Raw genomic sequence first — 12,081 nt, 5'->3', positions numbered from 1 at the left:
ACACAAAACACACGGCCAAGGCAACAAAGGAGTAGCTCAAGAAGAAGCACATTAAGGTCCTGGAGTGGCCTAGCCAGTCTCCAGACCTTAATCCCATAGAAAATCTGTGGAGGGAGCTGAAGGTTCGAGTTGCCAAACGTCAGCCTCGAAACCTTAATGACTTGGAGAAGATCTGCAAAGAGGAGTGGGTCAAAATCCCTCCTGAGATGTGTGCAAACCTGGTGGCCAACTACAAGAAACGTCTGACCTCTGTGATTGCCAACAAGGGTTTTACCACCAAGTACTAAGTCATGTTTTGCAGAGGGGTCAAATACTTATTTCCCTCATTAAAATGCAAATCATTTTATAACGTTTTTGACATGGGTTTTTCTGGATTTTTTTGTTGTTGTTATTCTGTCTCTCACTGTTCAAACAAACCTACCATTAAAATTATAGACTGATCATTTCTTTGTCAGTGGGCAAACGTACAAAATCAGCAGGGGATCAAACACTTTTTCCCCCTCACTGTAGGTGTATGCACATACAATATGTTTTGAGCTCTCCACTCAAATGAAGCCTCACGTGTTTGGGAACCATTACCAATTTTTCCCCCCCCATTTTGTTGAGGAATTGATAGCACTGTCTGCAGAAAAAGCTTGCTGTTTGAAAAGAGAAAATAAAAGGTTAATATCAATGACATACAGCAACATTCAAGACAAAAATACATAACTGAAGCATGTATAATCAAAATGAGATTTATTGTCAATTACTTTATCAAAACCAATCTTCCTTAAACATTATTCTCTCATTTAGAGTATTTGGTACAAAATCTTGTATTATTCATAATTCTTCAAGACATACTGACTCAGTTTATACAACATTGGTGAAGTCCATTTCTATCAGGATCACCACATCAATAATAAAATATACTTTTACAACTGGGTTACATTCAAAAGTGTCAACACAAGTCAAGTTGTGAAGAAACTATAAAACGACCTCTGATATTGTCAATGCAATAGGTAGTGGAAGACTTGTCATCCACAATATTCTAAATTCACAACTTTTTTTTCAAAGGTGTGGTGGGATACTGGTAAAATGTAGTCACTTACACTATTTGTTATACTACCTTTAAAAAATAAAAAAAACAGGCCAAGTTGGCAGCAGCAGGTTCCGCATCTTCAGCTTCCGACAGCAGAATCCACTTTAGCAATAAAGAAAAATAGGGGCGCTAAATAAAAACATCCTTCAGCAGAATAGTAATGTTTCACAAAGAGACCATTTCTAACCAAACCGTGGTAACCAACTATATTTGTTCCCCCCCCCCCCCCAATTCTGGTTCGAGAGCCAATATGAACTAATAATCTTCTAAGATAAGTCTTTGTGAAACATCACCGTACTCCATTTTTTTTTTTTTCAATTCCAATAAAACTTGACTGCTAAATTCAAAAAGCCCCCCATTTCTTTATATTTGGCCGTGAAATCAGTTAGATTTGTATATTTACAGGTTAAATTCTTAATGCACAGAGCTTAATAAAAGAAAAGTTGAATATAAATTGAACAAATTGAAGTAATTACTCAACTCAAACCAGCAGAGAAACATAAGTTCCAGTGTATACCTAAAGTTATTTTAAAACTTGAAATAACCTTGAAAAACATCTGAGAAGGTATCAAATCATCAGCTTTTCTTGTTAAGAGATCCTTACCATGGAGCCAAGCAGACAGGTACGTTCTGTAACCCATTCATCCAGCATGGTTGAACAATCATCACCTAGAAGAAAACTGGCAACAAGGTTTAACGAGTAACGCGTTCTTATATCATTGGTTTCATAAGACTTCACACATGCTCATTCAACATTTCTTAAGCAATGATCTCAAAACAGTTATAAGTGTTCATAAATTCCCCTAATATTTTTTTTTACTCTGAAGTTAAAGCAGGTTCAGTCTCAACATCTGAAAATAGATAAAAGTACTTGACCCTACATTTTGAGTGATGCGCTTGCACTCTCTGCACACTTCGTGCAGAACTCCACTGAGACGTGGTTCTTGTCCACGTGCAGACAGACGCCACCAGAAGTCTCCGTCTCCATCTTCACAAGTGTCCTAGGCAAGGCATAATCATGGTCTTCGTTCTTGTTGGACTCCTGGAAAAGTGAGGAAGATAATTTCATGCCGTTCACACCGCTCAGCCTTGACAACAGCTGGGCTAACATACTCTCGTTGGCCAACACAGCTCTCAGGTACCTCGACTCATCTTCCAACTCTTCCACCCTCTTATTCAATTGGACATTCTCCTGTTTAAGTATGTGGTTTTCTGACGACAGAGACCCGACTTTATTCTCCAGCCCGTTGACGTATTCCTTCTTTTTCAGACGATTCATTCTTGCAGCGATGGCGTTCTTGTTGATCATGCGCCCAGACGGGTTCTCTCTCCACTTCCTTTTCTGACCAGCAGACATTCCTTCTGGCGATGGCGTCCTGGACGCGCCGATTCCAAAATCTTGATCTGTTGTGTCACCCACACCTAATTCGGTCAATCCAATGTCAAAAAGAGGGGAGACTGCGTCCTTCTTAAATGTCCAGTTTAACTTGTCGATTCCAAATAAACCATCAAGCTCTAATCCGACTGTACTATCCCCATTCTCTGAGCTCATGTCTTCGTAGGGACTCGTTTGAAAATGTATAGTTTCAACAAAGTCAGGGACTTCAATTTCAAAAGGACAATTTGAGGTGTGCACCTCCATATCAGTGTTGTCTGAATGACCTCTTCGTCTGGTGATCATTTTAGCTTTTGACGATGGGCACCACCAATTTATTTCCACTCCAATCAGGACTCTGCATAGATTTTCTGTGAGGATACACAAAAGGACATTGATAAGTAACATTGTTTTTAATTAGGTCGATTTAAAGAATCTGTTGGGTTTCAACAGATTAGCAATGAAATAAATATTTGAGCATTCAGTGAGTAAGTTACACCTATTCTTCAGATTCCCTCCATTATCTCAATTCCCATTTGGAAGGGCCTTCTGTCTTGAGGCCATGCACGTTTCCTTTACCAAATATAAAATCAGGTTCTTGTGATCCAAAAATGTTAGTAATGTGTTCTTTATTGCTATGTCTGTTTGTGGCAAGGCTTGCTTTCGCTAACTAGTTAGGTTCTAAAAAACATGCTGCTGATAAATATAAGCTAATTTTGCTAGCTAAAATTACCATACCTAGTGAATAAGTTGTTGGCGACATCCTCGTCAAATCTGTGCAGTAGTGTAAAAACACTTAAAAAGTACTACTTAACAAAAAAAAAATTTGGGGGGGGGGTATCTGTACTTAAATAAAAAAAATGGACAACTTTTACTTTACTACATTCCTAAAGAAAATAATGTACTTTTTACTCCTTTTCCCTGACACCCAAAAGTACGTGTTACATTTTGAATGCTTAGACCATTTTCCTGTCCTGCTAATTCACACACTTAAAACTTACTACTAAAGTATATTTTAGCAATTACATTTACTTTTGATATTTAGAAACCAATAGTTTTACTCAAGTAATATTTTACTGAGTGACTAACTTTTACTTGAATAACTTCCTATTAAAAAGATATCTTAACTTTTACTCAAGTAAACTCAGCAAAAAAAGAAACGTCCCTTTTTCAGGACCCTGTCTTTCAAAGAATTCGTAAAAATCCAAATAACTTCACAGATATTCATTGTAAAGGGTTTAAACACTGTTTCCCATGCTTGTTCAATAAACCATAAACAATTAATGAACATGCACCTGTGGAACGGTCGTTAAGACACTAACAGCTTACAGACGGTAGGCAATTAAGGTCACAGTTATGAAAACTTAGGACACTAAAGAGGCCTTTCTACGGACTCTGGAAAAACACCAAAAGAAAGATGCCCAGGGTCCCTGCTCATCTGCGTGAGCATGCCTTGGGAGGCATGAGGACTGCCGATATCGCCAGGGCAATAAATACTGTGAGACGCCTAAGACAGCGCTACAGGGAGACAGGACGGACAGCTGATCGTCCTCGCAGTGGCAGACCACGTGTAACAACACTTGCACAGGATCGGTACATCCAAACATCACACCTGTGGGACAGGTACAGGATGGCAACAACTGCCCGAGTTACACCAGGAACGCACAATTCCTCCATCAGTGCTCAGACTGTCCGCAATAGGCTGAGAGAGGTTGGAATGAGGGCTTGTAGGCCTGTTGTAAGGCAGGTCCTCACCAGACATCACCGGCAACAACGTCGCCTATGGACACAAACCCACCGTCGCTGGACCATTCATGACTGGCAAAAAGTGCTCTTCACTGACGAGTCGCAGTTTTGTCTCACCAGGGGAAATGGTCGGATTCGCGATAATCGTCAAAGGAATGAGCGTTACACCGAGGCCTGTACTCTGGAGCAGGATCGATTTGGAGGTGGAGGGTTCGTCATGGTCTGGGGCAGTGTGTCACAGCATCATTGGACTGAGCTTGTTGTCATTGCAGGCAATCTCAACGCTGTGCGTTACAGGGAAGAAATCCTCCTGCCTCATGTGGTACCCTTCCTGCAGGCTCATCCTGACATGACCCTCAAGCATGACAATGCCACCAGCCATACTGCTCATTCTGTGCGTGATTTCCTGGAAGACAGGAATGTCAGTGTTCTGCCATGGCCAGCGAAGAGCCCGGATCTCAATCCCATTGAGCACGTCTGGGACCTGTTGGATCGGAGGGTGAGGGCTAGGGCCATTCCCGCCCAGAAATTTCCAGGAACTTGCAGGTGCCTTGGTGGAAGAGTGGAGTAACATCTCACAGAAAGAACTGGCAAATCTGGTAAGTCCATGAAGAGGAGATGCACTGCAGTACTTAATGCAGCTGGTGGCCACCAGATACTGACTGTTACGTTTGACCATCCCTTTGTTCAGGGACACATTGTTCAACTTCTGTTAGTCACATGTCTTTGGAACTTGGTCAGGTTGTGTCTGTTGTTGAATATTGTTCTGTTCATACAACAAAAAAAAAAAACATTTTATTTAAGGTTTGCTGAAAATAAACGCAGTTGACAGTGAGAGCAAGTTTATTTTTTTAATGAGTTTATAACAATTGGGTACTTTTTCCACCACTGTAGCTGTGAGGGTCTTTGTCGAAAAAAATGAAAGGCTGTTTTAAATGAACATTTCTTGTGCAGCTGTTCAAAGCAGGCTACATCTAGGCACCAAAATATTGTCTGAGAATATAGCTAGCCAGTAGCTACACAGAAATTTGGGAATGATTCCATACTGCCATACACAGGCTGCGTTTCAAACTCATAAAATATACACCCTCGTCCACTTACCCTGGCCTTATGCCCAAGGGGGAATACCAGTCACCATCTTGGATGTCGGTCCAAACAAGGGAAGTTCACAACGTAAGCCCCTCAGCCCTTGTTTTTGATCGAGATTGCGAGTGTACAATTATGTTCACTTCAGGGCCTGAAACACCCCATAATTCAATTTGCGATGATTGTACATCCGCTAAGAAAAGTCAGACAAAACTTAAAACCTCAACGGCAATATGGAGAAGTCAACATACAAGTGTAAGTAAAAACGAATGTAAATAAATTAGAAATTGTGCTACTAATGCACATGACAGCTCAAAAACGTCTAGTAAAAGTAACTGTTTGGTTAGCTTTTGGAAATTGTAGAAATAAAACATTTTCCTTCAGAAGTTACAGCTAGGCATGCTAAAGTTAGTTAGCTAATTAATTTGCTAGTTGTTATACAGTAGGCAAATATTAAATTATATAGAAAATGTAAGTAAACATGCAATCATAATTGACTGTAGCGCATATAAAGCATGCGCAAGGTACCGGTGGCTGAAAACACAATCATCGCGGGATTAACGCATTTCCGGGCAAGGGCGGTCCATTTAAAAAGTCATTCCTTCCTCCCTCACCCTGCAAGTGTATACTCGTCAGACGTCATCAGAAGTGTCCACTTAATTTGAGGGAATACAGTGTGTCTTTTAAGTGTTTGGAACGCATCCACAGTAGGTTGAGCATCACAAATTCGGTCCTGGGGACCCCCCCTGGGTGCACGTTCTGGGTTTTTGCCTTAGCAATACACAACTAAGAATTTGACCAATTTTTACTTGGCGATACTTCCTCAATTCCCGACTCGGAAAACAGATAACACCCCTAAACGTCCATGTTTAGTTGCATGGGGTTCGATTGAAGTTAGAAAATGCTCCGTTACTAAATTATATAAAATGTTTTGGGCCATGAAGTAAACCAACAATGTGTGCGGCCTGTCAATGTAAATATTTGAAATGGACAAGATGGCACCGTACACATTTGATTAAGTGCGTCACGGAGCAACACATGTATTTCATTTAATAATGGTGCATGTTCGTAATTCAAACGAACCCCATGCAACTAACTTAGTCATGGAAGTTTAGAACAATGTTTGTTCTCTTTCAAGTCTGGAATTGAGGAAGTATCCCCAAGTAAAGGGTTGTCACTAGTTACCATCACAGTCAATGGATATAGTATATCATTCAACTATTTGCTTTTTGGTCTTAATTTAAGCTTACTATAGCAGTGTGGTTTAAAATCCGATTTGAAGATGATACATCGCAGAAATGGGCTGGGTTTATGGCTGTGGTGGGTTACCGCATTAACATAGCTAGCTAACTTTAAATAAAAATAACGTTGGCGAAAACACCAACTACTTAGTAACGTGAGTACTTGCATGGATTGCTAGGATGTTCCAACAAATGTAAATTGACAAGCTAACTAACTAGGGCTAAAGACATTAGCCTTACTAGCGTTAGGTAGCTAGCTACACTTGAAGCTGAGTAGTGTAAAGCATACCTAGCACAGAATCTGACCAACCTTTACTTGGGTGGTAACAGGTTAGCGTTACTTTAGACGGCCATTGGCATTGCGCACAAACAATGTCTGACACGGCATTTAAGTACTGTAACCACAAACTTACCGTCCGTCAAGCTTTAAGTGGATCAGATTGCATCTATTTGTTTGCAGTATTCTTCAGGTTCTTGTAGGAAAATATAAAATTTTGTTTGAAAGTCGGTAAACTTATTGACCACACAAACTGAGAGAACTTCGAAACGTACAAAAGATGGCGACTCACCGGCGGAAATTCAGAACGTTAACGTTGAGGCGCCATACAGTTAGTATTTATGACGCATCCAAAACAACTCGGAGGTGTGCGGAACTCGAAAAAAAACCGAGCTCCGACTGGGGAAAATCGTTTTGAACTGTCATCCAACTCAGAATTCCAACTCGGGAACTTGGGCCTCTTTCTAGACCTCCGACCTGAAGATCACTGACGTCATGTGACCTCGTATTTTTCCCAGTTGTGTTAAACGCACCATTAGAAACTCTGCGCTGGTCGCATTGTTCTCTGCTCAGGGATGATTTTTATAACTAACCCAAAAACTAGGCTTATTGTTCTATATGAGGTTACCACAGCCACAAAGTCAAAATGTCTATATCGTCATTTGTTGTAATATTCATTTAAGTTTAGCAGTGTGGTTAAGGTTAGGTTAAAAATCGGAATTTAATAAGATGTAGAAATAGGCGGAGTTTGTGACTTTGTGGCTGTGGTAACCATGGTGATAATGGTGCTTTCACGACAACTGGGAACAAGGTCAAATCAAATGTTATTTGTCACATGCGCTGAATACAACAGGTGTAGACCTTACCGTAAAATTCTTACTTACAAGCCCTTAAGCAACAATGCAACTCGAGAAATAGAAAAAATATTAACAAAAACATGTATAAAAAAGTAACAAGAAAATTGCATAACAATAATGAGGCTAGATAAAGGGGGTACCGGTACAGAGTCAATGTGTGGTGGTACAGGTTAGTTAAAGTAATTTGTAAAGTGACTATGCATAGATAAACAGAGAGTAGCAGCAGTGTAAAAACGAAGGGGAGGTGGGGGGTGTAAATGTAAATAGTCCGGGTGGCCATTTTAATAATTGTTCAGCAGTCTTATGGCTTGGGGGTAGAAGCTGTTAAGGAGCGTTTTGGTCCAAGACTTGGCGCTCCGGTATCGCTTGCCATGGAGTTGCAGGGAGAACAGTCTATGACTTGGGTGACTGGAGTCTTAGATAATTTTTGGGCCTTCCTCTGACACCGCCTCGTATATAGGTTCTGGATGTCAGGAAGTTTGGCCCCAGGGATGTACTGGGCCGTACGCACTACCCTGTAGCGCCTTGCGGTCAGATGCCGAGCAGTTGCCATACCAGGTGGTGATGCAACTGGTCAGGATGCTCTCGATGGTGCAGCTGTAGAACTTTTTGAGGATCAGGGGACCCACAAGTCGTGGCCTCTTCACAACTGTCTTGGTGTGTTTGAACTATGATAGTTTGTTGGTGATGTGGACACCAAGGAGCTTTAAACTCTTGACCCGCTCCACTTCAGCCCTGTCAATGTTAATGGGGGCTTGTTCGGCACTCCTTTTCCTGTAGTCCACGATCACTCCTTTCTCTTGCTCATGTTGAGGGAGAGGTTGTTGTCCTGGCACCACACTGCCTGGTCTCTGACCTCCTCCCTATAGGCTGTCTCATCGTTATCAGTTATCAGACCTACCACTGTTGTGTCATCAGCAAATGTAATGGTGGTGTTGGAGTCGTGCTTGGCAACTCAGTCGTGGGTGAACAGGGAGTACAGGAGGGGACTAAGCACGCACCCCTGAGCCACCCAGTGTTGAGGATCAGCGTGACAGATGTGTTGTTGCCAACCCTTACCAACTGGGGCGGCCCGTCAGGAAGTCCAGGATCCAGTTGCAGAGGGAGGTGTTTAGTCCCAGGGTCCTTAGCTTAGTGATGAGCTTTAAGGGAACTATGGTGTTGAATGCTGAGCTGTAGTCAATGAATAGCATTCTCACATACAGTTGAAGTCGGAAGTTTACATACACAGGTTTGAGTCATTAAAACTCGTTTTTCAACCACTCCACAAATTTCTTGCCAAGACTATAGTTTGTTTACAAGTCGGTTAGGACATCTACATTGTGCATGACACAAGTAATTTTTCCAACAATTGTTTACAGACAGATTATTTCACTTATAATTCACTGTATCACAATTCCAGTTTACATACACTAGGTTGACTGTGCCTTGGAAAATTCAGCTTGGAAAATTCCAGAAAATGATGTCATGGCTTTAGAAGCTTCTGATTGACATCATTTGAGTGAATTGGAGGTGTACCTGTGGATGTATTTCAAGGCCTACCTTCAAATGCAGTGCCTCTTTGCTTGACATCATGGGAAAATCAAAAGAAATCAGAAAAGACCTCAGTATAAAGTATAAACACCATGGGACCACGCAGCCATCATACCGCTCAGGAAGGAGACGCGTTCTGTCTCCTAGAGATTAACGTACTTTGGTGCGAAAAGTGCAAATCAATCCAGAACAACAGCAAAGGACCTTGTGAAGATGCTGGAGGAAACAGGTCCAAAATTATCTATATCCACAGTAAAATGAGTCCTATATCGACATAACCTGAAAGGCCGCTCAGCAAGGAAGAAGCCACTGCTCGAAAACAGCCATTAAAAAAAACAGACTATGGTTTGCAACTGCACATGGGGAAAAATATCATACTTTTTGGAGAAATGTCCTCTGGTCTGATGAAACAAGAATAGAACTGTTTGGCCATAATTACCATTGTTATGTTTGGAGGAAAAGGGGGAGGCTTGCAAGCCGAAGAACACCATCCCAACCGTGAAGCACGGGGGTGTCAGCATCATGTTGTAGGGGTGCTTTTCTGCAGGAGGGACTGGTGCACTTCACAAAATAGATGGCATCATGAGGATGGAAAATTATGTGGACATATTGAAGCAACATGTCAAGACATCTGTCAGGAAGTTAAAGCTTGGTCGCAAATGGGTCTTCTAAATGGACAATGACCCCAAGCATACTTCCAAAGTTGTGGCAAAATGGCTTAAGGACAATAAAGTCAAGGTATTGGAGTGGCCATCACAAAGCCCTGACCTTAATCCTATAGAAAATTTGTGGGCAGAACTGAAAAAGCGTGTGCGAGCAAGGAGGCCTACAAACCTGACTCAGTTACACCAGCTCTGTCAGGAGGAATGGGCCACAATTCACCCAACTTAATGTGGGAAGCTTGTGGAAGGCTTCCCAAAACGTTTGACCCAAGTTAAACAATTTAAAAGCAATGCTACCAAATACTAATTGAGTGTGTGTAAACTTCTGACCCACTGGGAATGTGATGAAAGAAATAAAAGCTGAAATCATTCTCTCAACTATTATTCTGACATTTCACATTCTTAAAGTAAGGGGGTGATCCTAACTGACCTAAGATGAATTAAATGTCAGGAATTGTGAAAAACTGAGTTTAAATGTATTTGGTTAAGGTGTATGTAAACCTTTGACTTCAAATTTTTACATATATATTTTTTTTGTTACATTGTTTGCAAACTGATATGTGACATGTATTAATGCCAAAATAACATGCAAAACAGGCAATCCCCACACAATTTTTTATAAACTACATATATATATATATACACTGCTCAAAAAAATAAAGGGAACACTTAAACAACACAATGTAACTCCAAGTCAATCACACTTCTGTGAAATCAAACTGTCCACTTAGAAAGCAACACTGATTGACAATAAATTTCACATGCTGTTGTGCAAATGGAATAGACAACAGGTGGAAATTATAGGCAATTAGCAAGACACCCCCAATAAAGGAGTGGTTCTGCAGGTGGGGACCACAGACCACTTCTCAGTTCCTATGCTTCCTGGCTGATGTTTTGGTCACTTTTGAATGCTGGCGGTGCTTTCACTCTAGTGGTAGCATGAGACGGAGTCTACAACCCACACAAGTGGCTCAGGTAGTGCAGCTCATCCAGGATGGCACATCAATGCGAGCTGTGGCAAGAAGGTTTACGGTGCCTGTCAGCGTAGTGTCCAGAGCATGGAGGCGCTACCAGGAGACAGGCCAGTACATCAGGAGACGTGGAGGAGGCCGTAGGAGGGCAACAACCCAGCAGCAGGACCGCTACCTTCGCCTTTGTGCAAGGAGGAGCAGGAGAAGCACTGCCAGAGCCCTGCAAAATGACCTCCAGCAGGCCACAAATGTGCATGTGTCTGCTCAAACGGTCAGAAACAGACTCCATGAGGGTGGTATGAGGGCCCGACGTCCACAGGTGGGGGTTGTGCTTACAGCCCAACACCGTGCAGGACGTTTGGCATTTGCCAGAGAACACCAAGATTGGCAAATTCGCCACTGGCGCCCTGTGCTCTTCACAGATGAAAGCAGGTTCACACTGAGCACGTGACAGACGTGACAGAGTCTGGAGACGCCGTGGAGAATGTTCTGCTGCCTGCAACATCCTCCAGCATGACCGGTTTGGCGGTGGGTCAGTCATGGTGTGGGGTGGCATTTATTTGGGGGGCCGCACAGCCCTCCATGTGCTCGCCAGAGGTAGCCCGACTGCCATTAGGTACCGAGATGAGATCCTCAGACCCCTTGTGAGACCATATGCTGGTGCGGTTGGCCCTGGGTTCCTCCTAATGCAAGACAATGCTAGACCTCATGTGGCTGGAGTGTGTCAGCAGTTCCTGCAAGAGGAAGGCATTGATGCTATGGACTGGCCCACCCGTTCCCCAGACCTGAATCCAATTGAGCACATCTGGGACATCATGTCTCGCTCCATCCACCAACGCCACGTTGCACCACAGACTGTCCAGGAGTTGGCGGATGCTTTAGTCCAGGTCTGGGAGGAGATCCCTCAGGAGACCATCCGCCACCTCATCAGGAGCATGCCCAGGCGTTGTAGGGAAGTCATACAGGCACGTGGAGGCCACACACACTACTGAGCCTCATTTTGACTTGTTTTAAGGACATTACATGAAAGTTGGATCAGCCTGTAGTGTGGTTTTCCACTTTAATTTTGAGTGTGACTCCAAATCCAGACCTCCATGGGTTGATAAATTGGATTTCCATTGATTATTTTTGTGTGATTTTGTTGTCAGCACATTCAACTATTTAAAGAAAAAAGTATTTAATAAGATTATTTCCTTCATTCAGATCTAGGATGTGTTGTTTAAGTGTTCCCTTCATTTTTTTGAGCAGTATATAT

The 12,081-nt window shown here is 42.3% G+C and overlaps 1 protein-coding gene across 4 annotated transcripts; it reads right to left on the bottom strand.

Annotated features, from left to right (window-relative positions):
* Nucleotides 1–718: 718 nt before the first annotated feature.
* Nucleotides 719–7,313, bottom strand: LOC115148574 (CREB/ATF bZIP transcription factor). Of its 4 annotated transcripts, none has more exons than XM_029690590.1 (4): nt 6,940–7,313; nt 1,960–2,824; nt 1,683–1,758; nt 719–1,180 (listed from the first exon to the last, which is right to left on the bottom strand). In XM_029690590.1, the coding sequence occupies exons 2-4, from the start codon at nt 2,757–2,759 to the stop codon at nt 1,097–1,099; spliced, it is 960 nt and encodes a 319-aa protein (XP_029546450.1). In that variant the 5' UTR covers nt 2,760–2,824; nt 6,940–7,313; the 3' UTR covers nt 719–1,096. The 4 variants fall into 4 exon arrangements, 3 of the variants coding, with proteins under 3 accessions (XP_029546450.1, XP_029546451.1, XP_029546452.1); XM_029690591.1 differs by having other exon boundaries at nt 7,096–7,313; XR_003866692.1 differs by having other exon boundaries at nt 1,683–2,824; nt 6,940–7,309.
* Between the last annotated feature and the right edge of the window lie 4,768 nt (nt 7,314–12,081).

The sequence above is a fragment of the Salmo trutta genome, chromosome 15 (genome assembly GCF_901001165.1).
Source record: "Salmo trutta chromosome 15, fSalTru1.1, whole genome shotgun sequence".
Lineage (NCBI taxonomy): Eukaryota > Metazoa > Chordata > Actinopteri > Salmoniformes > Salmonidae > Salmo > Salmo trutta.
Note: the sequence above shows the minus strand (reverse complement) of the source record. Positions and strands in the feature narration are given on the sequence as shown.